Source organism: Lytechinus pictus, chromosome 6 (assembly GCF_037042905.1).
Source record: "Lytechinus pictus isolate F3 Inbred chromosome 6, Lp3.0, whole genome shotgun sequence".
Taxonomy (NCBI): Eukaryota; Metazoa; Echinodermata; class Echinoidea; order Temnopleuroida; family Toxopneustidae; genus Lytechinus; species Lytechinus pictus.
The window spans coordinates 11,707,044-11,732,203 of NC_087250.1; the positions used below are offsets into that span (position 1 = coordinate 11,707,044).

A 25,160-nucleotide genomic window follows, 5' to 3' on the forward strand; every position below is an offset into this window, starting at 1 on the left:
GCATTTTGCTTTGTGATTTTTACTCTATTTATTGAGATAGAAATATCTCCAGCCTTGACCATCCCTTTAATAATGGCACAATGTCAGGAATCCCGGTGGCTCGGCTTATGGATGACAAAGCAGCCTCATGAATGGAAAATCATGGGTTCGAACCCCTGTCAGGCCATACACAAATGACTTTGGGATTAGGAAATCGTAATAAACATACTCTGCAGGTATATACACTGGGTATATGCCTACCTCAAGGGCCGCGGAACAATTTTGAAAGCGTTTAAGTTGGGGGTAGGTTGGGACTGAAAATGCATGAAGTTACATTTTGATGATCATTTTCACATTTTTGGAATACTTGTTTTCTGAAGAAAGAAGCGGTGAAAAGCTACAGCCCCAATTCCTGTACCATTATTATTATTATTATTATTATTATTATTTATATACTGCGCTTTTTTTTCTTTGAGGGAATGTTTGAGGGAGATTCTGGTTAAGTTTCGCATTGGTGAACCATAATGATAAAAATCATCTAAAAGCACAACAAAACAAAAACAAAAATCTTTCATCCTTTAGGTAATTCAAGGGCATTTTATACAGGCCGAAAAGTACCCCAGCATGATAACGGAAACATTTCTTCATTTGATTTCTGTTTGTCTTATGAAGTGAAAGAAAAAAAAAACCCAATAATATAGCATTATTGTATCAATCGAAAGCATCATGGTCGAAAAGATCCAGAAGAAAGAGAGAGAGGGAGAAGAGAAGACGGACAATAAAGAAACGAAAAAGAAAGAAAGAAACAGAAATAGGGCGAGAGAGAGAGAGATAATTCGAAGGGGGGGGGGGGGTGAGGGAGAGAGAGGGGGGGGGGGGCGAAGGGAAGGGAAGAGAAGGGGCACCCGTTTATACAACTTTATTCCACGCCTCACTTCAACAACTCTACAATAAAGGGTATGGGATATGGAGCATTTTTTTCTTTCTAACTTTGCGAAACTGGATGCGCATGTACACTGTAACAAATATTTGGCGAAATTTTTACCACCACGAGGGTAATTATGAGTCCAACCAATTTGGGGCAGTATTTTACCCAATCCTGAAGCATATTGTCCAGGAAGGATAACAAAATAAGCAGCAGTTACTTTAGAATGGGAAAAATGTTCATCACACTGGATAGATAAAAATGCCCAAAAGAAATGCCCAATGTTGGTTGGACACATAATTACCCTCATGGAGCACCTGTACCCAACATTTGTGTAGAGTGTATTCTATAAACATGAAAGAACTTTCATGTCATCCTTTAAATCTATTCCCTTTTTTTTTTCCTTTTTAAGCCTTGCCGCACTCCAAGAAACACTACTCTTGTATTTTATTTCCTTGATCATGCAGGCTTCCCCTCGTTTCTGAAATTATTTTGATAAAAACGCGACCCTTTCCTTCCTGCTCTCTGCCCTATCCGCATGACAGGAAAGAGACCTGGTATGATAAGATGATTAATAAACGATAATCAAGAAGTTTACACCGTCAATCCGGATCCGTATAGAACGCAATAGACCCAATAGATGCAATGGGACGGTCACACACAGGAACCAACCCCGTACCGATCAAAACTGTCATGTTATTACCATACATGTCCATGTTATTACCAATGATATATCATCGGCTTTCATCGCTCGGTTTGGATTCGGTTACGCACAAGTGACTGTGACGTTACAATGCGATTCACTAGTCGGTCATTGCTTGTAATAGCTGCTGTCGAAAGTGTCATTCATCACGGTCTACTAGTGTGTATAGTTTCGACGGCTATTGTTTCTATTGACGAAATGAAGTTATATACACAGATACGACAGAAGAGATTCTACGGATTTTGACACCGAATGGAAGAAATATCATTAATAAAGAAGTGAGGCTCTCCGATTCTCCTGACAGAGAAAGGAGGAAATTATTAGTTCAGCGACGGACCAAAATAAAAAAAGATCGGGAAGCTATGTGAGTATACCAATATTAAACTTTTAACATTATGTCATTTTATTTTATTTCCATATCTAAGAAACAAACATAATTCCAGTGACAAAGCGTATGTTGTAATACTTGTAATAGCGGTTATACAAATGTATACAGTTTTTTTTTTTTTTTTTTTTTTTTTTGGGGGGGGGGGGGTATTTTGGATAAATCGCACTAGAAAAGTATTATGCCTATTCTTTATTATGATTATTATTTATAGTTTATTACTAAAAGGTGTTACCTCTTAATTTTTCATTTGTATGTCTATTTTTGGTGGTATAAGGACATCTTGAAGCCCATCCCTTTCCGATGCTCTTTCTGTTTTTTTTTTCGTGTATCCGCCTCTCTCTAGATGTTGACTCGGATGAGTAAGATTTTTTTTTCAAAGCCCTTCATAACATATTGTACTAATATAGTAACCCGGTTAATAAAATGTATACACGTATAGGGCCTATTCTAAAGTAGCCTTGCACTTTCTAAAATCTTGATTTTAGAATTAGGACGAAAGCTTGCTATGTGAGTATAAAAAGTAAACTAACCTTTATATAATATTTTAGAATGACATTTGGAAAAAACGAAGCAAATTGTAAACTAGAATTAAAATGATGGAAATATCATGAATATGGTCTTTATCTGAGTATATACGGGTAATCATATGGGCATATCATATTTTTCTTCCTAACCAGCTTACCTTTATCATCATCATCATTTCAAAATTTTGGTTAAAATAGAAAGCAGTGACAATATAAATAGAAATAAAAATGCAAACGCCATGAACAAGAACAACAAAAATATTAATATAACAACTTTAGCCTGAGGCTTCCTGACAATCTATAATTTTATTAGGTATAGTTTTATAAAAATATTTGACCAAAATATTGCATTTTGGGCAACGGAATCAGAAAGCACTTTAACCAATTTAAGACTATGAGTGATGCTATGCAATATGGCTAAAGCATGCTGTGTTAAATATATTTTAATGGCATTATTATTTGTTCGATTTTACATAGCCCCCTTATACCGTGTTCTCAATTAACAGATGTCATCACTTTCGTTTGGTTTGATTGATTGGTCTTTAGACTGGCTGTAAAAGGCCACTCATTTTAGCGACAGTCTAGGATCGAGCCGCGGGACAATTTTGAAGGGGGGGGGGGGGGGTGGTGGGGGAATTGCCGGCTAGCCATGTAGAAATCACATCAGATGGCATTTTTAAATGTTTTGTACACGTTTTTTGAAAACAAGTGAGGCCCCGCCCCCGCTTTCGAGTCACCTGTAGATAGGGTGCATTTTTTCGGGAATATCTAGGAATGAGCGAAGAGGGCGCCAACCGGCAATCGGATGTTCAATTCGATTTCGGGCAAAGGAGCTTCCATTATAACTATGATGTTGAAAAAAAAAAATGCAATGATTTTTAAAATCTAAAATAACACATGTGTATTTTCATTTCGGAGGGGGAGGGGGGTGTAGGAAGCCAAAACTCTCAAGGGAGCGCAATTTGGCACTGGTTACAAATTTATCAAAATTCGCAAACGAGAAAACTTCAAGCCCTTTTTAAAACCTGACAATATGAATTCTATGATAGATTTAGAAATGATGTTCAACTGATAACTATAACATTTCAACCCTTTTCCCTTTGTCATGGACCTTTTTTTTTGGGGGGGGGGGGGGGGGCTGAGAGCCCCAAGCCCCCATCATTCCGCTGGTAACGAAGACTGCAGTTTCAATTTCGAAAGGGAAGTTAAGCTCGTGTTAAGTCTTATATTACTTCCTGAAGGAGAGAAATTAATGATGGTCATTTACATAGGCTTTTACATGTTGTTTGATTTTCGGGGTTAGAATGGTGAGCTAAGCGGGTGCATATACATTCAACAACCCCTCAAACATTTGTTTGAAATTAAAGTTACATGTATGAGTCCTCCTTTCGTCAATGCAATTATTTTTTTCAATTCAAATTAACACTTACTTTCTTTTGTTTCACAAATTTCTACATTTTTGTAAACATAGATTCGTGCAAGTATCTGTTTGCAGGAAGAATAAAAATATGTACTGTACATAGAATATATACACGTTATATTCTTCCCTTCTGAACGGTTTACCACTCTCTTCTTTTACTTAAGATCTCTTACTTACGTTAAACACTTTTATTGTGCATTCCCTTTTTTAAAATTTTTGTTATTTGTTGGACCTAATTGTGTATTTTCCTTTTGTTCGATCCTACCATTGTACTTACTTCCTTGTTTCCGTTTTATCATTTTTTTTTTTTTTTTCTTTCTTTTTTTTTTTTTTTTTTTTTTTTTTTTTCTTTCTTTCTCTTTCTTTCTTTCTTTCTTTCTCTCTCTCTTTCCCTCATTTTCTTTCTTTCTTTCTTTCTTTCTCTCTTTCTTTCTTTCTTTCTTTTTTATTTCTTTTGTTTCTTTTTTGTTTGTTTGTTTGTTTCTTTCTTTCATTCTCTCTTCCTTTCTTATTAACTTTTATCCTTTTATTTTTTAAATCGTTTGCTGATTCCCTTTCTTGCTATTGTTTTGTTTCACCTCCTTATCATCTACTAGATATCAATAATTTTCCCGTAATACCTTAATACAAATTTCCATTGATTATCATTATTGTTATATCAATTATAATTTTTATTCTTTTCAATATTTTTATCTCTTAATATTATTTATTTCATTTTTTTATTTATCTTGATATGAAATAACAATCTATTTATATATGCGAAAGATATTGCATGTTTGAATTTGCCAGCGCCACAATGAGGCTGCGATGAATGCAAGGAATGCTCCCCAGGGAGTGGAAATTGTGCACTTTTCGTGCGGGATTTAAATGAATCCAATGACCGGGTTAATAATATGCTGTAACGCGCTTTGAGCCATTCTGGGAAAAGCGCTTTATAAACAATTGGCTATTATTATTATTATTATATTTATGGTTATTAGTATTATCACTTTTTTTGAGGGGGGGGGGGGGGGAGCCGGTGGCATATAATTAAATTTATCGTAGTCTAACCCCGTCAGGAAAATAAATCGTGGTTGAACCCTGGAAAGACCTTTTAAAACCCTCTTCATGCTCTTGGAATAGAAACACATTTCCTTTTTAAAGCAAAATCATTTGAGTACAATCAAGCAAGCATAAATATGTACATTATATCAAGATCCAACTTAAAAAATAATAACGTTACAACAATTAAAAAATTAGTTTAGAGTCACAAAAGTGACGATAAAGTTGCTATGCACAAATCAAGACGGTTTGCAATTACCTCACCGTGATTCAATCTGCATCATATTTATCATGTCAGAGCAACAATAAGATTTTTCTTATATACATGTAAATAAAATGCAACATAAATAGTGCTTTCGTTTGACATTCATAGCTTTTCACTGGATTCACATATTTTGAGAAATCAATCAAAATGTTGAAATTTCATAACCTCTTTGTATCGCTGGTAAATTTTATGATTTTTTCAGTGTTTTTTTGTCTTTCAATGTGCACTCCATCACCTCTCCTTCTTGTATGATTTCTAGTTATGTCATCTGTTTATACAAATGAGCTCTTGCACGACCTTGCCTTTGTTTGTTGGACGAAATCGAAATAGATTAAACAATAGTTAGATAAACCGGGAGAAAATAACATAAAGAGTCAATTAGGCTATAAATGATAAAAAGTCATGAGTTCTTATTCTATGAAGTCTCCATTCATCTTTAGGTTAGTTTTGTTGATATATTGTATTTTGACTATCATGACTTCCAATTGATCATCATTTATTCCTTGCTGATTTGACCTAATACATGTCTCTTAAAAATGAAATAATTGTTAAAAACAAAATCATTTGGGGGCTTTCTTGCAAACTTTCCTCAATCGGAGTAATTGATATTAGATTATCTTGTTGGAAACTATAAGGATTTTATGGACATTTTGGAGAACACGTTGACATAGGCGCTACCTTCAAATTAAAGCATTAAACAAATGAAACCCAACCCACTTGTTTTACTTGTCTTGAATAAGTTGGGGAAGCTATACCAGAAGTTCACGGTCACATTAACAGGAAGTGAAAGTGTATATATGACTAAGCTAAAGAAACGATTTCGAAATTATTGGTATGTTGCAATACGTTTCCAAAATAATTTCGCCATCTATGATTTATTTATTTCACAGAATCCTTGAGGTTATATTATATATTGCGGACGAACTCTCTCCATGTCATTGTGTTCAATGCTGGGAAGTTACGTACCATCCAGCAACGCCAACCAACCGCAGATAAAGACGTTTCGTCTGTTACTGGGACAGGACGAGAGTATGACTTTATACTGCCGCTAGAGCATGATTGTAGATGGGAAACTTGGTAATCATTGGCTTTAGTGCTCTACGAAACACAATCAGGATGCCGTTTGGGTGGATACAGAGGTTGCGGGATAGGATTAATCCCCGATCTGGAGAATCGACACCTTCAACGACGCAGGACATCATGGAAGGGGTTCCTGATAATCTCCAGGAACACTTCAACGTGATCGTCAATGCTGTCAACCACGTTGAGAGCTCTTCGGACATCCTCAGTAGTACCTGTCTGAGTGGCATGGTCTTGGTCAAAGAGACGTCTGGCAACTCTGCTCTTGATCAGGGCAGGCTCGGTGACCTGATGGCGGACCGAACGAACTTCTCCCGTATGTTTGTATCGTGCTGGAAAAAGAAGAATCTGTTGCAGATGTTCATCAATGCTTCAGACACTGACACATTGGTCAAGGAGGCGCAGCGGTCATTTGACTTCTACCGGGCTCTGGCAGGAATCTCCTGGAACTACACCGACGAGTCGGATGCAATTTGCCTGAAGCTCGAGGAAGAAGGTGGACTGGCAGTACTGGTTGACTGGATGCTGTCCTTTCAGAGCACCGCCTTGAACAAATGGGCCACAGAGATAGTCTTCAACGTGCTAAACATCCTGCACAACTGCTGTAGGAGGATCGACGACATTCGAAGGAGCTACCGACGGATCGTCCCAGCGTTGGAGAGGCTGTCCACTTCAGAAGACCTGATCGTCCAAGCGTGTGCTTTCATGACTCTCTCCTACATGGTGGACAAAGAGGAAGCCGATAAGCTCACCACCAATGCTGCCTGCGTGGACAACCTGCTGACCCTTCTCAAGAAGTCTCTGGAGAACGTCGAGCACAAGATCCGGATCACCCGGGAAACTGGTACAGACGCCTTCAGAAGAGGCTTTTCTCTGTCTTCCATCGAGCTCGTTCAGGGTATCGAACAACTTGCCATCAATGACGAGAACAAACGCCTTATCGCCGAGACGGATGGCATCGCAATCCTATCTAGGATGCTGGAAATGGATTGTACATCTCAAGAGAAAAGACATGCAGCAGAAGGTATCTGGCAGCTTGCATTTAGGCAGGAGAACAAGGATAAACTACGAGAAGAGCACGACGTACTCAAAGGTAAGGTTGAACATACAGAATCAATACAAACCTGGTTTTGGGTCTGACGAATTAATCTCACGAGAAAATACACCAATGAATTCTGCAAAGCCTCAATAATATTTTATTTTAATAAGCACTTATCGACGTGTAGAGAAAAAAGAAGACGTCAAAGACCAAGGAGAGAAGAAAAAATTGATGATGAAGAATCCGAAGAATGATGCTTTATGCATGAATGTATCATGGTTGCTATCTAGTTAACGAATTATTTTGGGGTTAGATGAAGATTCTGATGGTATTTAAGACTTTATTAAACTATAGCCTTAGGTATCGCCATCTGCAAACTAAAATTGATAGTCAATCATTGTTATTACCATGCCTTCTTATGATTACGGTTAAAGAAGAATGGAGTATCTTAAAATCGCAATCAGATATGCATCTTTGAGAAAGAACGGCATGCAATTGTATTTTCTCATCATAAACTGTTCAACTTGAGCAAACCATAAGCCTGAAAAGATTTCTTTTCCTGGATCACTTTTCACGTGAAACTATGAGACGTATTTTGTTACAGTATGAAAGTTGGTTTAATTAGATTGATGATAAAACTCGGAAATTTAATACTGGAGATTACATAGAGTAGACGACCTGCGTCATCAGTTGATTCATTTGTAAACACCTGCGATGCCTTGAAAATAAACAACAAAAAACCCAAACACACACTCACATAAATACCCCACTTCTGTTCGGCATATGACATTGATTCCCTGATTATTGGCATAAGCGGAATTATAAGGTCAGACGGGAGTATACTGTTTTTTACGTTTATTCTATCATTTTAGAACTAATAGCCCTGTCATGTGGACCCGACCCTGCCCTCAATCGAGCTTGCAAGGGAGCGCTATTCGAAATCTACAGCTCCAAACTTCCCGAAGAGGTGACCACACCAAAGACAAGTACAGCCTCACAGACGCCCTCTACGACGACTGAAAAACCATCGCAGCATATCATGATAAGCTACAGATGGGAACAGCCTTCAAAGTCTGTCATGAGCGAGATCAAGAACCAGCTGAAAAGCAAGGGTTATAATGTATGGATGGATGAAGATAAAATGAGTAAGTATACCCCCACCCCTAGAATCTTGAACCTTAAACAAGTATTCTTTCCAAAAGTGTAGCCGCTGTCCTGGACCCCATAACACAAAAGTTAGCGAGGAACGCTTAATAAAATGGCCTATCAAGATCATCCTTGGTTGCGCATTTTGCTCAGTAGACTGATTAGTAACCAATCAGAATGGATAATTCAAATTATCGATTAATAGCTTATCTTGTGTTAAGTAGACCAAGAGAAGACTTAACTATTTCGCGTGCAGCCGGGGCTTCATGTAATATGGGGATCATGTGGTCGTATTCTTCTGTGCACTGTATACATTGTGCTTAGTGCTAAGCTTGACAGATGAAAAACAAAACCAACAGAGATCAAATCCACTTATGCAAAATAATGATATAATTGCAAACCAGAGTGCATAACTTGACTATAATTATGTCTATGTATTAGGAATTATGTATATACCACGTTTATTTACTGTTTGTCTGAAAAATTGTAAATGTTTATACAGTGTAATTATGCTGTTTGAAAAAAAGAACCATGTGGAAGGGTGAAAAATGAAAAAAAGGAGTGCATAATGGTGGAATTAATATTTCAAACCATGATGGACAGAATTCTGTGACAGAAACTTAACATTTGCCTTTAATAAATTCTCATATTATTTTGAAATTCCAGGTGTACCAATTGAAAAACAAATGATGATGGTTATTCATCCAATGCGAAGGCTGAACATGTCACGTGATGACATTATTCAATATATTTAATGCCTGCCGTAAAGGGTAGATCGATTATATAATCCCAACAAACCACAAAGACACAATCACGCTAGAGAACATCAATACTAATAAAAAGGCGTAAAAATTAGATATCTTTGATATCGGCAATTTCTACTCCTTATACCTTGGTCACATTTGATCTACGGCGGCCGTACGGCGAGTAGATAACAGCCGTTTTATTCATTTTTATTCAAACCACCTATATGTAGCTGGTACAAAAAATGTTAAAACGGCTGTTTTCGACTCGCCGTACGGCCGCCGTAGAGCAAATGTGACCAAGCTATTACCGACCATGGCCATTCATATTGCAATGGATTTTTCAAAGTATTCTTACTGTTTGAGATTTTGTCTGATTTTAATATAAGATAATTAAAAGTGTGTATATATATTTCTTACAATACTTCAGGTGGAGATATAATTGAGAAGATGGCAAATGCCGTTGAGAACTCCTACCTAATCCTTGCTTGCATCACCGAGGGCTACCAAGAAAGCAAAAACTGCAGAACAGGTTCGTATCGACGGTCATTTTCATGCTGCTGATTGCAAATCTTTGAGAACCCAGCGACGGATCCAGGATTTTCCGAAGAGGGGGGGAGGGGGGGGGGGGTACATTTTCCCTAGGAAAAATTTGACAAGCAAAAAAAAGAGTTTTCACTTTCAAAAGAGAAGGGGGGGGGGCACACTTCTGTTTAACGTTTTTACATTTTTTAACATTTTTACATTAAGAATAATTAATTGTGCCTCTCATGGGGGGGGGGGGGGGGGGGCACTGGCTGGCTGCCCCCCCCCCCCTGGTCTGCCAGTGTTTGAACCTACTTTCAATGAAACATATGAAATAATTTTTATCCCTGAATTATTAGGGCTATAAGGAGTAAAATAATAATTTTCTCATTAGAGTTCAGACTTAAAGCAGATACGAACCAATAGCGCCATCTTGAGTCCTCAACTACTCATAACTGGTCAGTTTCCTGACCCATAATGCTTGTGTAGTCTTGTAATGTAGACCCACGTGAAGGATAACAAGCTAATTAGATAATCAATTCATTTATACCGCAATAATTATGTCACCAAGTAGTAAAAATATTACTTTTCCTCTCAAAACATTTTAGTTTCTCTATACAAATACAATTATACATGAAGGTAAATTCATCCTCTGTAGTATTAGTAGATATTTTTTAAGACTATAATATACAGTCAATGTGAGACCACACAAAGTTCACTCTCCCTTTAAAAGAAGTAGAATAAAAATCGTTTAGGAATTGACAACTTCGTGAATAAAAGTGCCTTTGTGCAATCTTTTGAAGGCATTGAGCGGCATTCTGAAAGAATGAGATCTGGGCCCCGTCTTACAAAGAGTTGTGATTGATCCGATCAATCAGAACTATGGACGGCCAGCAACGTCAACATCTATTATGCATGTTTGCTCAAAATATTTCCTAACTATGATGTATATTCATGCATTCGTTGTTTTCATGAAAATTCACTGCGCTTCTCTTTGTTTACAAAGGACATTGTGCAAATTTCCTGTAGAAATTTTTTTTGACACTGATGGATTTCCATAGAGTTACGATTGATTTGATCAATCGTAACTCTTTGTAAGACGGGGCCCTGATGTTTACTGTGCTAAGACCGAATTTTATTCCAGGTTAGGAATATGAAGAACGTACATACTTTGGGGCATCGGCCCGGCCATCTATCTAGAGGGCCATTGGCTTCTATATGTAATAGCGCTGGTTGTCTGCTTCTTGTCTGATTTGGGGTTATTCCTGGCTTTCAGTATGCACAGGGCGGTGACTTGTTGTTCGCGTACACTGCCGGCAATCTGTTGTCTACTCTTTGGCTGATGGTGGCTTTGGCGGGACCGGTTAAGATAGCTTTGTTCACGATGAAATGTTTGTTTCTCAGCTTCTCAATACTTTCCCCAATACTTCTTATTTTCCCTTGCTTTGAATCCATAGAAGCTACGTACGCCTATGACTGCAACAAGCGCATTGTCCCTGTCAAGGTGAACGAACTATTCAAGGCGAGAGGCTGGCTGGGAGGTATAACTGCCGGAAAGATCTACTACCCTGTCCGTGCTGTAGACGAGGTGCCCGAACAGCTTCCAAGGATCATTGAGCTAGAGATTGAGGAGGAGCTGCAGAAGAATCCAGATGCCCAAGCAGGTGAGGGTGCACTAGCTCCTTCGTAATTCTGTTTAGGGATATCGCTTAGTCTGCAGGCACAGATGATGATTGAAACTTTGATCCCCAAGTGGGTCTTCACACAAGACTAGCACATACAAATTTCTGTTTCAAAGTCACTGTAGGCTGCGCATTCAGACCCCCTAAACTCGAGTGAACTGTTTGCACAGTAAACTAGATATCGTCAGTCCTCATAATAAATTGAACATATATCACCATCATTATCGTCATCATAACCAAAATTTTCATTAACAACACTGTCATAATGGTAATTGCTACCTTCCTCGCAAACCGTTGATGCGTCCGTTTTCCCAGATACCGAGTTCAAGTTAAAGAACCTCTTTATATATTCTGAACTTTCACTCACCATGATTACGCATGATTATGCATTTTTTAATGAATATTCAATTTTGTGGTCCTTTGCACTTCAACGTCAATTGTTAACAGTATTTGGTCATAAATATGGATAAACAAATCAAAGATGTCTAAACAAATTTTAACAGATTTATTGGATTTAGTTTTATCAGTACTTTTTTAAATACTTGATCTTGACAAAGCAGACAGTAGGTATAACGGCTCATATAATTTACCCATTTGTTATGGATTTAAAAAAAAAAAACCAAGTGAACCAAACTAAAGAAACATATGCCAAACTTTCATATCTGGGCTTACTTTAACCAGAAAATCACTTTGTAGGCTTACATTATTATGAAATACTATTCCTAACCACTTTCCTTCGATGACAATATTCGACCTTTCTCAGGTGCACGAATCAGCGGCCAAGTTGAAACGGAACCGGAAGTCGATAGCTGGGATCCGCCGAAAGTCCGCCAGTGGCTCACATCCAACGGCGTCAGCTCAACAAACGAGAGTTTGCAGAACCTTACAGGGTTGCAATTGCTGCAGTTAAAGAAGCAGCTCGCAACGGCTCCAGATACATTCTACCAATCAATGAAAGAAGATCTGAAGGTCCCCTATATGGAGGTGCTCTCCCTGGCCGCAGCACTGGAGAAGCTGTGAAAGGAATAACCTTGTGATCTAAACTTCATGTATTGTGAATCAAAGGGACCGTAATCTCAAGTTTGGTTTAACCAATGCCATGGTCTAAGATTGAGCAAAAAATTATTGGAATTGAAAAATATAAAAATGATGTTGGCATTGTTTGTTTCTAATTTTTTATTAGGCCATTTTTTCGTGATTTAATGGTAAAGGAGATAATTTGTGCTATTATTCCCAGACAGCTGTGGATGAAATGAGTGCCAAATGTGTTGATTATTCGAATCTCTGCTGTTAAAGTTCTGTCAGTGTCGCACTTAAAGAGCTTACTTTAAACCCGAGTTCAGAGCATACTGGGCAATTGAGTTTATGGCGATAGATATGTGTATTTACAAAATTTACTATCAAGCAATAATTTTAGAATATGCAGACGTCATGTTTCAATGATTATGAAGATAGTCGAGAAAAAAGTGTTAAGTGCCTGGACTAGTGTTTCTCTTTCTGGCCAGAGTTTCGAAAACATTCCATTTTAGCGGGTAGATAGGGATGGCTATTTGAACTCAGTGCTAGCAAATCTCGAATAATTTTGGTTAATCAACAAAATATGACCAACGGCTTTAGGTATTTTATGGGGACCTGGTTATGAAGATTTATTTTAGCAGCATAGGCCGAAAATGCATCGACTTTATTTAGAATTCGGATCGCTGGATGACCGGACAACCGCTTATTGAAAATCGCTTATAGTGTACCTGTTGGAACGAACACGGTGTCACACTGTGTTTACATACTGGACTACGTGAAAATATTATTCACAGTGTTAACATACCCAAATTCAACAGTGTGACGATACTTTCACACTGTAGACACCTCAAAAGTGCTACTGTTCACAGCTTGTTCACATGGTCAACTAATATGTGAACCACAGTGATGAAATTCTCTCAATATGTTCCACAGTGTGAACACACTGTGGAACACCATATGGGAAACTGTGTTCTTTCCAACAGATGTGGTTTCCTTAAACATTTAAAGTATTGTATAGATGAGACGAGAAACACAACCTGCATGTATATGTAAAGTTCGTGGTGGCTACGCGAGGGGGGTGTCAGCAGAAAAGCTACATGGCAAATACTGCGGTGTCAATTAATTCATACAGAGAGGACCACATCTGTCATTACTCTGGTGCTGAATCTACGGTGTTAGTTCAACACTCAAAGGTTTTATTACAATACACTCGGTTGCTACACTCTAAAAAACAAATCAGTAAAACATGACTAGTTAATATGGTCAGCTGGGTGCAACTGTTATTCTAGTCACACTTGACTATTTCTAGTCGTATTTTACTAGAACATAGTTATTTCTGACTAGAACATATGTCAGAAATGTCACAATACATATCAGTTGCACCCAGCTGACTAATGGTCTAGTCAATTTGGCTGATTTGTTTTAAGATGTACATTCACACTGACAAAATGTTATTGTCAAAATAGCAGAAAAAATAACATAAAAAATAAAAATAGTGGTGAAGGTTTGAGGCAAATCCATCGAAGAATTAACAAGTTATTGGAGTTTTAATTTTTGATTTGTGATATCATATGTGAGCAGTGTTCCCACATAATGTATGGTATAAAATAAAAGAAATATCATTAACTCATAAAATTGAAAATAAACTTTGTTGTACCTTCAGTAACTCGATAGACAAATCAGTTCAAGCCCGCTCCAAAAAAAATAGTCATCACAAAAGAAAGCTCAAATTCTAATTATTTTCTTAATCTTTGATGGATTTTCCTCAAACCTTCACCAATAACTGAATAAGCATTATTCTTGCTTATATAGCGCTTAACATTAATTTTCTTACTTATACTTACGTCTTACTTTACCCTATAGATTTACATCAATTCAGTATAATAACCCTTGCTTTTAGAGCAACTTTTACGCGCTCATTCGTTTCAAGAAATAAGTTCCTGTCGTTACCCATCTACCAATCACCTGGTTGAGTGCAGCACAATGTGGGAAAATTTCCTATTATATTTAATACTTATTAAGTTTCTGCTATTTTTACAACAAACTTTTCGTCAGAAAGAACTTTCTGTTATACTGTTATTCTGTTAACTCTCCCTGGTATATGTTAAAACTTAAATTTGAAGTTTTGACGATAAATTGTACATTGTAGTCAATGCAATCAATCGTATAAGTGGTCTACGATGATTATTAAGATTTGTCTACAGTTTTTCATGAAAGCACGGGGTTCTCTGCTTTACATGAAATCCAATAAGTTTATTTAAAGACATATAAAGCATTAGTTTAGCTTAAGAATAATTCGTTATGTTTCATTTCGTATCTCCAGATCTTTATTTTGTTGAAAAATTTGATTTTTGACCTATGTATTTTTGTGTTTGATGGACATTGTTATCATGAGCTTCATAATTGACATTAATTTGTTCTTGATGGTAATACCAAAATGTTCCAATTTCGATACTTGAGTTTGTATATGTGTCATTAAGCTGAATGAAGATATCCAAGAGCATTCCAATTTACGATCTGTTTGTGGATCTCACTGAAATATATTTTAATAAAGTTCTTATTTGCAACAAAATTATGTTTTATTCCTTGTTAGCAGTTTTACACTGTAAAACAAATAGCACGTTGTTTTAGCCTGTCACTCTACCAAGCTGTTTAAACTTTTTGTAATTGTTTAAACTTTTTAAACAATTCGTTGAAAAAGTTTAAACAGTAGTTGTTAGAGTGACGGGCTTAAACAAAATGCCGGGGAAAATGTGAGGTTAAAACGAGGGAGAGAGTGATAGAGAAGGAAAGAGATACAAGGAGAGAGAGAGAGAAAGAAAGAAGGAGAGGTGCGACTATTCAGTTTACATGCACTTTATTTGACCCCCGCCTCTCCCTAAAATGACTGTAATAAAACGAGACAAAAAAGCCCCACTCTAAAAATGTCATAAAAAACGCATGTGAAACAGACACGTTACGACAAGCTGACAGAAGCTTTGGTTAACCTTACAAAGCGGTTATTAATACATCGGTATGCAAATGAGGGAGGCAATGACGTTATTCACAATGGCGTTATTCACTCACCATTTGTTTATTTTTTAACTTCATCATACATATGAAAATAGAAGTATGAAATAACTTGATTTTCTCCTCATCATGACATGTGGATGGCAATTGATGTATTAAACCTACGGTGAAGTGATGAAAAATCGTGTTATTATCGAATCTGTGTAAAACGAGCTATTGAATAATAATAAAAAATGAAATACAAAATCAATGTAATATGGTGAGTGACTCCATCTACTCTCCTCTTTCCATAATTATTGTACATATGTATGTTTTGTGAAGATAAACGAAATTTGAAATTGTAATAACTTTTTTATTTTACACCCGACTATGTTGAAAATTTCAGCGCTGTGTCCCTTTGGTCTTACTCTTTTTTACTGGAATACAATTTTCGTTGGGGTCGACGTAGTGTGCAGAAACAGACCCTCGGTTTTGCAATTCGCATAATGCATATTGCACACTGTTAGAAAATTTATCCTTAAAATAAAAAAAGTTCCTGCAGAGTCTCGAGAACACCTGTAATCTTACAAGATTACAGGAAATTGGTATTTGGTGTATGGAACCTTACACATTTCCTTAAAGTACACACCCTTTCTCCTTTTTAAAAAGACTTGTTCTGTTAAATTGCAGAAAAATCCCTGTTTTATGAATTTTCAGAATGATTCTATTATAGCTTTCTGCTAAATCTTTTTTTTCTGTAAAATCAGGGTTATTTTAACAGTGCATAGTCTGAATTAGTGAGACTAGACAAAGCACTGTGGCTGGCTCTTATTCGACACAGACAGAGAATTTGGCGTCTAGTCTTGACTCTAGACAGTGTATGATTAGTTAAAGTGTCAAAAATGAGTCTGCATTTGCAGACTATTTTCGACGTTCTAGTAAATACCCGACATCGCACATGTTACCCTCATGAGCCCAAAATCTGGAAATAGGGTGGATGGGTCAATTTTTATACATTCACCGCTGCTGCGCTGCACAAATAATTCACGCATGGAATGATTCATCTATGCAGTCATAACGCAAATTTTAGTGCTTTGTAAGCCGTTGAATACAAATTTGTGATATATTCTATGCCTGAATCGGACCTTTTCTCACGAAAACTTTGAACGTTTGCATCCAGGGATTTGCTAAAATTGCAGTTGTGCTCCAAAGTATGAGTAAACCCCAACACAAAATGCACGTGAATTATTCACGTGCATTTTGTGTTTTAAAATACGGCAGAACACTTGAAATATATTTACTTTAATACTGGTGGGGTTCACTAAAATGCGACGACATGTACCCGGCACCGATAATGGATTTCATTGGGTAAAAATGCAATTATAACGTATAAACTACACCCAAACCCCCAAAACCATGAAAACAATAACAAAAAAAAAAGAATTTATAAAAAACGATGAAAACGACTATGGTTGTGATGTATCATTATGGTAGTGAGAACGATCTATCTCTTTATAAATTAAAATAGATTTACAAAATGTTGATAACCATTCAAGAGGATACAACTGCTTTTGTCGCTGAAATTTTGTTGATAATACTATACCTATGCATTAACGTTAACCGACATGATATATGTAAACGCGTAGTAATGAACTTCATTAACGCAAACGGCATCGCGAGATTTATCCAGTGTGTCCAGAAACCGAAAGGCGCTGGCCAACGTCGTACCGCATTTCGTTGCCAAGTGATAAATATACACCAGCGTTCCTATTGTCAGTGCATAGACGAATGCGTTTCGTGAAGAGAGAGTTCGCCAATTTGTAAACGCTCATCATCAATGCAACCAATATACTGTACATAAGCATGATAAGGGAATGGGTCTAAACAGCGAGGAATGCAATATATTTTGCTGCTAGAATGAAGCCATTCCATATAAGATATGTAATGGTATGTATTTAATACACATTTTCTTCTATCTTTAATGATAATGTATTTTGTGTAGACTTCTGTCACGTTGTTGTACTGATTGAATTTACGGTAATTGATAACAACATCATTGGTCATCCAGATTTCCAGTAGGCCGAAGCTATGGAAGCTTAAAAGTGCCACCCAGATGTTCGTATAATCATCTCGTCATGTCTACGTCTCTTAGGAAAAAGAATAAGATGACGAGATCTCGGATCTCGATCGCCATGACTACATCCCGTTGGCATGGTAGAGATGATCAGATGACAAGATCTTGCATCTCTTCATGTCTACATCCTATAGAAGAGATGCTCAGATGACAAGATCTCGGATCTCTTCATGTCTATTTCATGTTGGAGGAATGATCAGATGGCAAGATCTCGGATCCAAGATCTTGCCATCTGATCATTTCTTCTAAAAGACATGCCGAGATCCGAGATCTTGCCATCTCCTTTTAATCTCTTTAACCAATCCAACTTTTTTGGGATGGACTTGCCTTTAAGGTATCTCAAGGCAAGAGGAGGGCATTTCGAAAAAAGGTCAAGGGGGTGGGGTAAAAAAAAACAACTTTTTAGGGCCTACCTTAATGAATAATGATAACTTTCTGTTCATCTTTTTTTTTCCTACGATTTTATAGGTTTCGTGACGTACGCTAAAGATGGGTTCTTCTGCAAGTGCTAGAAGGATTCCAACAGTGCAAAAGATCGCAGAACCTCCATCTGTCGAAAACTCAAACGCTAGCCGAGAAGTAGGAGGCCGCGATGAAGCGGACAGTGGTCCAGTGGCACCGGAATTAATAACTGAGCCATCCAACCCGGCAGCTCCCGCTGACACCCTGTCCGACATTTCAAACGTTCTGCATGTTGACTCTGCAGCTGCAAAGGCAAAACGAATCGAGGAATTTAGTGAGGAGATCAAACAATGTCTTATCCCTGTAAAAGAAGGTATCCAGCACATCCAGGAATGTGACAATTTCCCATGTGACTCGTGCAACGGGCACATGAGGGGTATCAACAAAGTTTCTGGGAACAAGAACCTTGACCGCAACGCTGCCGCGGACGGGTTGGCCATTGACACGGATTACTGCAAAATTTTTAGCTATAGATGGTCAAAGGGGGAATTGTTACAGCAGATTGAGGATGCTGATGCTGATGCTGAAGAATTGACGCCCCAAAAGAAAACAATATTTACGTTTTATATTGAACTGTTAGCTTCCAGTTGGAACTTCACCGATGAATCCGATTACTTCTGTCTGCAAATGGAAGAGGACGGGTGCCTTGCGTTGATATCGGACTGGTTTTTACATCTGATCGAGGGTTCAAAGTCCAGAAATAAATGGGTAAATAATCTAGTCTTCGATGCAATGAACGTAATTTACAATTCATGCATGAGAGTGCGGGCGTTGGCTCCAAGCCACCACCGAGTCGTACCTGCTCTTCAGAGGTTTAGCGAGTCAAGAGGAAGCCTCACCCAGACAATCGCGTTCATGACGTTGGCTAAGCTAGTCAAGAAAGAAGAAGCCGACAAGCTATCCACCAATACCAAATGCATTTTTTTTCTATTGTCTCTTCTTAGGAAATGCCTCTCAAATCGAGACCACAAGTCCTCAATTAAAAGACAAACATCTAAGAAGAACTTTGTCACCGTAATAAGTCTAAATGCAGAAGAACTCGTGAAATCCGTAGAAGAGCTAGCCATTAATGATAACAACAAAAAGCTCATTGTTACAAGAGGTGGGATCCACCTCCTCGGGAAATTGCTCAAACCAAAATGTACCAACGAAGAGAAGACCTCTGCCGCGAATACCATCTGGAGACTGGCATTCCTCAAAGAAAATAAAGAAAAACTTCGCAAATTCCAGGGTATCATATACAGTGAGTACCTTTAAAATATTATGGATTGGCACACTAACATTGAAAACTATTATGATAAAATAATCGGCAAAGACGCCTTGTATATACGTATAATGAACAATTAAAATCAAACAAGTAGCTGGACTAGTGATCCATCGGCAATTAGACTTTGCATCTAAATTGGATAAACCAGGAAAATGGAACACCATGAGTAATAACTAACCTATATGGTGTATCCCGTTTATTTATATTAATTCGAAGGCAAGGGAATACTAAAAGAAATTGGAAACCTATGCACAAAGCGCTAGTTTCCTTATAGTTTATGGCTAAAAAAATACGAATTTAATCACTTTACTAGATCTGACCGAGTATTCCCAGAGTGAGCACGAAAAACTCCGTACTGCCTGCATGGGAGCTCTCTTCGAGATCTACGAATCCAGACTTCCCGAAAACCTGAAGAGCAAGAAAACCGACGATGGGTCACCGCAGAGGGCGCCACCCGACACTGCAAAGTCAACTGGACACATCATGCTCAGTTACAAATGGGAACACCCGTCCAAACCTGTGATGAGAGAGTTCAAGAATGAGCTTCGAAAGAGAGGATACGCTGTATGGATGGATGAGGACCATATGAGTAAGTCCAGGGACCCTTGACACAAAGATTAGCAATTATACGCCTGATTTTCACAATTAACATTACATTCAGGTCAATGAAATCAACCGTAACAACATTTTATACCATAATTGCTGAACTTTATGTTATGGGCCCCAGATCAATCATGAAATCCATTATGAAGTCATAATGTAAAATAAGAACAACTTTTTAGATGTACGTGTCAGGAATTATGTCACCCCGGCCTTTATTGCCATCTATTCATAACTAAATTCGCTATACCCATATCCCCTTCCTTCTTTCTCTTCTTTATCATCATCATCTTCTTTCTCCTCCTTCTCTTTCTATTATTCTACATTTCATTTTCCTACCTGTGGTTGTCTCTTCAAAAATCAATTTCTCTTCAATACTTTCAAATTTCACATAATTTATGTTACATTTTTGTTGTTGTTTCAGTGGGTGATAAAATTGGAGCGATGGCAGAAGCTGTAGAGAATGCTGATATGATAATTGCCTGTATTACAAGTGGTTACCAGGACAGTCAAGACTGCAGAACAGGTGATAATTTTTTCCTTTCCCACTCATCATCATCATCATCATCGCGATCAACATCAGTCATCACTGCAATCACCATCATCATCATCATGACCATCATCATCATCATTACCACCATCATTATCATTATCACCGTCATCATCATCACTATCATCATCATCATGACCATGACCATTATCATCGTCAGCACCATCATTTTATCATCATCACCATCATCATCATCATTATCATCATCATCATCTCAGTCGACATCACATCATCTTCATTTTCATCATTGTCACCATCACCATGATCATCATCATCATCATCATCACCACCACCAGCAACAACATCATCATACCAACACCATCACCATCCTTATCACCATCATCATCATCATCACCCTAATCATCTTCATCATCATCATCTTCATCATCGTCATCAACATCATCACCACCGTCATCAACTTCATCATCACCATCATTATCATCATCACCATCATCATCTTCATCATTATTGCAATCGACCTCATCAACAACGCATGGCAGGTAATTAAAAAGAACAACAATTTGGTCCAGAAACAAACACAGATCACATATAATAGGAACTTCAACAGCAAAGTAAGATAACACCCTATACTATACCAGCTCTGTATTGTTAGTGCAGTGGCGTACAGATGGGGGAGGGGGCCCTTCGGGGTGCTTCCCCCATTATTTTTTTTTTCACCGACGACCTAGACAAAAATGATAACAGGAAAGAAAAGTAAAGAGAGGTTGGGTGAGATATATTTTTTCTGGATATTATGTCAAAATCTATTCCAAAATTTGATTTTTTGTACTTGAAGTTCTGATATTTTTATGAATTTTGCCCATGAAATGCCATATCTGACCCCCATCAATTTTGTTTTTGCGCGGGGGGGGGGGGGGGGGGGTTCATTACGCTACTGAGTATGTGGAAATATTCCAAAATGAAAAAAAAAGGATGCCTGCTACTGACGTGTACAGTCACTGTTGACCCCTTTCCAAATGCATCATTAACGTATACGTATTGAAAGTTCCTACTTATTTCAAAGTCTCTCATTTAATAATTTCAGAAGCGTCTTATGCATACGAATGCAAGAAGAAGATCATTCCAGTAAAAGTTAGGCCCGACTTCAAAGCTTCTGGCTGGCTAGGGGGTATTACGGCCGGGAAGATATACTACATCGTTCAAAAAGCAGAGCTCGTCTCAGAAGTACTTCCTAGCATCATAGAGAAAGAATTCGCTGTGCAGAAAGAAACAATCCAGAAGGTGGATGCTACAACGATAGGTATGTGAATCTGAATCAGCCTATTTCCCAGCCTTTCCTAACAAAAAACCAATGAGGAACGAGCTGTACGCGAGGGAAAATGTAAAATGTTCAATTTGAAATTAACGATCTGGGCCCCGTAACACAACGCTTGGAGATGAATAGAAAATATGCAAGAACGCTTCTGATTGGTTCCTGGTCAGTATTTTAAACTAAAGTGCGCGTGTAACATTGATCTTGATTGGTCAGTGCATTTTGCGATTGATCGCTAATCTTTGTGTTACGGAGCTCAGGTCAAGTTTTGAAATGGTCGGGTTTCAACAAGTACGTTGATGAGAAATGCAATAGCCCCTCCCCCTTTACCAACTTGTTCCACAGCGTATGCTTATGGACATTGAACCGGGATGAATTAAACACATGTATTATGTATGTGATGGGAGAGTGCCAAAAACACACACACACATACATAACATATAGAAATAAAATCTATTGCATTTTATTCATACAATAGTTAACTGTTTATCAATAATTTCTTCTACCTCTGTATCATTGTATTTACGTAATACTAGCGATTTCCCATTGCAGATATTTTGAAAAATGCCTAGTTTTCTCTTTACCTGTTCTCCAATACTTTCATAGGTGCAAAGTCGGATACAGCTATTCTAATTTTGAGTGCATTCCTTTTTCTTGATAGGGTCACAACTGCCGGAACAGGAACCGAAGTCACCTCCAACAGAATCCCAAGTACCCGGGTGGGATTCAAAGAGGGTCCAGGATTGGCTGGCGGCGAACAACATCACATCACGCAACAAAGCGCTTAAATCCATCAACGGAACTCAGTTGCTTCAGCTCAAGAAACAGCTTACCACCGTACCACAGGCGTTCTACCAGTCCATGAAAGATGATCTGAAGGTTCCATACCTTGACGTTCTTTCCCTCGCAGCTGCACTTGAAAACCTTGAATAGTCACGTGGTGTTGCGTAACTGCCGATCACGTGATATCACCAACGGTACCATCAGCGTGCCCAGTACCGGCAACTCAGGAAACACTAATGTTCCTTGCCTTGATGTTCGTTCTGTCTCTCGCAGCTGCCCTTGAAAGCTTTTATGAGTCACTCAGTATTTGCGTCATTGCCATCACGCTATATTTTTAATGGACCTGTTACAACAATTCAAGAAGCAACTTGCCACAATAATAATAATAATAGTCAGTTCTTGTATAGCGCATAACACATTATAAATAACGTATCTATGCACTTCCAAAGGACTTGGATATTATTACCCTGGCTTTATCCCCGCAGCCTTTTACAGCGCTGTGGCATTTCAAGGAATAAATTCCTGAGTGCAGCACAATGTGGATAAATTTCTTGCTGAAGGAAACTACGCCATGACTGGGATTTGAACCCACGACCTTCTGTTTCAAAGTTCGGAGAATAATCCACTGGGCCACAACGCTCCTCAATACCAAAACCTTAATCAGTCAAGACAATCTAATGTTCATCACCTTGATGTCCTTTCTCTGGCAGCTGGACTTGAAAACCTTGACTTGTTGATATAATATGTTGTAAATATTATATTATGTTTATAGTTGTTACAAAATATTCCATATGATGGTATTTTAATCATGTGTAGTGGTTTGCGCGCTTGCAGTGACAATCCAACTATGTGGTGAAGCTACAGCTGAATTTGGCAATGCTGGCAGCAAAAGTTAATAACCTGATTGGTACAAATTTTCAAAACAGCGACACACAGACCCCTCTGTCTCTATAACACACAAAAACACAACTGCTTTCACGTACATCCTACTCTCTCTCTCTGTTACGGGTAGATATAGTGTTTAGGAAGCATCTTGAAATAAACGGTATCTTACTTCAGTCCCTACCTTGAACAAAATCATCAACTGTCCGATGATTTTCTCTTGTCACGGGATTTCCACAATGTTCTATCATGGGAACATTGCTACTCATTCTCTACGCTGGTCTCCTTAGTGTGTCATGATAGTGATCACATATATAAGACGGATGTTACATTACTGTTATTTTCGAGCATTGCGACATTGCCTTTATAGGGATGGTGAATATATAACTCTATACTAGTGTTCATCAGGGCCCCGTCTTACAATGAGTTACGATTGATCCAATCAATCGCAACTATTGAAAGCCAACAACATCAACATCTGCTATGCATGTTTGTTCAAAATATTTTCTAACTATGATGTATATTCATGCATCTATTGTTTTTTTGAAAATCTGCGGTGCTTTCCTTTGTTTACAAAAGACATTGTGCAAATTTCCTGTAGAAAAAACATTATGACACTGATGGATTTCCAAAGAGTTACGATGGATTGGATCAATCGTAACTCCTTGTTAGACGAGGCCCTGATGTGAATCTGGGCTAACAATCTTAAACGAGGTTGAACTTTTTCTCTCTGTGACGTCACCATTTAGGAGAAAGTGATCTCACTGCCTTTGTAGTTAATGTGAGTGCTATCATACCTTCAAAGTCTTCAATGTACCTTCCGTGAAGCAGATCATCCGCGTTAAAAAGTAAAAGTAAAACCGCTGCATATGAACTTTATAAAATGAAAGTATTTAGACTGAAATCAAGCCTGGCACTTAGTAATTACAGTTATCATGTCTCGCAGCGACCACTGTAACAGCTAGTGAACTTAACGAAAAAAAAATTAAAAAAATAGCGCAGCTAAAGAAACGCTGACACTTTCAATAATGCTTCAGCTTGTCTCGCCTAATGCACAATAGATCAATTTGCAGTTCTCTAAAATGGCTCTCAATCCAACTGGGCATCCTGGTGTATGTTTCATAAGCAGTCCTTAAGTTACAAGTGACATTACGATCGACTGGTGACTCTTTCTTATTTTAAAAATAAAACAAATACAAATCTTTGTCCCGTCTTCAGAGAGTTACAATGGATCGGATCATAACTTCAAGTATATAAAAGTCCATCAATGTCATCATGTTTTCTTTAGGACATTTGCACAATGTCATTTGAAAACAAAAATGAGCATACTGAATTGTCAAGAAAACAGTGAATGCATGAATATACATATATCAAGAAAATATGTTGACCGAACATGTATTTTAAGGCCATCGCACACCTTACGACTGTTCGCGATCCGATTTTTGAACAAATCAAATTTTGCTAATTTTCTGAAAATGTGAAAGGAATATATCATTTTATTTGAGGTTAAAAGTATTTGAAAGAATACTAATATAACCATTTTTAAAGATTGCAAGCCTTTATATTGGAGTAAAGGCCAAATTAGTTTTAAATCGTAGCCAATCGTACGACTGCTATGACGTAATTACGACTAGATATTAAAATTGATTGTATTCTAGAATGATGATAGCATAGTCACATATTTAAACATAGGTATTCGTATGATGATTTTGAACATTACACAGTAAGATATTCCAAGTCTCAA

General features: G+C 37.8%; 2 protein-coding genes across 4 annotated transcripts; both read left to right on the top strand.

Moving 5' to 3' along the window:
• Positions 1 to 1,508: 1,508 nt before the first annotated feature.
• Positions 1,509 to 15,049, top strand: LOC129262952 (uncharacterized). Of its 3 annotated transcripts, none has more exons than XR_010293876.1 (7): positions 1,695 to 1,971; positions 6,136 to 7,418; positions 8,237 to 8,509; positions 9,684 to 9,785; positions 11,236 to 11,442; positions 12,224 to 13,730; positions 13,865 to 13,955. XR_010293876.1 is itself a non-coding variant. In XM_064100901.1 (6 exons), exons 2-6 carry the CDS (start codon positions 6,311 to 6,313, stop codon positions 12,478 to 12,480), a joined length of 1,947 nt encoding a protein of 648 aa, XP_063956971.1. In that variant the 5' UTR covers positions 1,509 to 1,971; positions 6,136 to 6,310; the 3' UTR covers positions 12,481 to 15,049. The 3 variants fall into 3 exon arrangements, 1 of the variants encoding a protein (XP_063956971.1); XR_010293875.1 differs by having other exon boundaries at positions 12,224 to 13,690; XM_064100901.1 differs by having other exon boundaries at positions 1,509 to 1,971; positions 12,224 to 15,049.
• A 2,196-nt stretch (positions 15,050 to 17,245) lies between these two features.
• On the top strand, positions 17,246 to 24,392 carry LOC129263364 (uncharacterized). Its single transcript, XM_054901275.2, has 6 exons — positions 17,246 to 17,412; positions 18,068 to 19,304; positions 19,642 to 19,917; positions 20,353 to 20,454; positions 21,524 to 21,739; positions 22,413 to 24,392. The coding sequence occupies exons 2-6, from the start codon at positions 18,089 to 18,091 to the stop codon at positions 22,682 to 22,684; spliced, it is 2,082 nt and encodes a 693-aa protein (XP_054757250.2). The 5' UTR covers positions 17,246 to 17,412; positions 18,068 to 18,088; the 3' UTR covers positions 22,685 to 24,392.
• Positions 24,393 to 25,160: the final 768 nt, after the last annotated feature.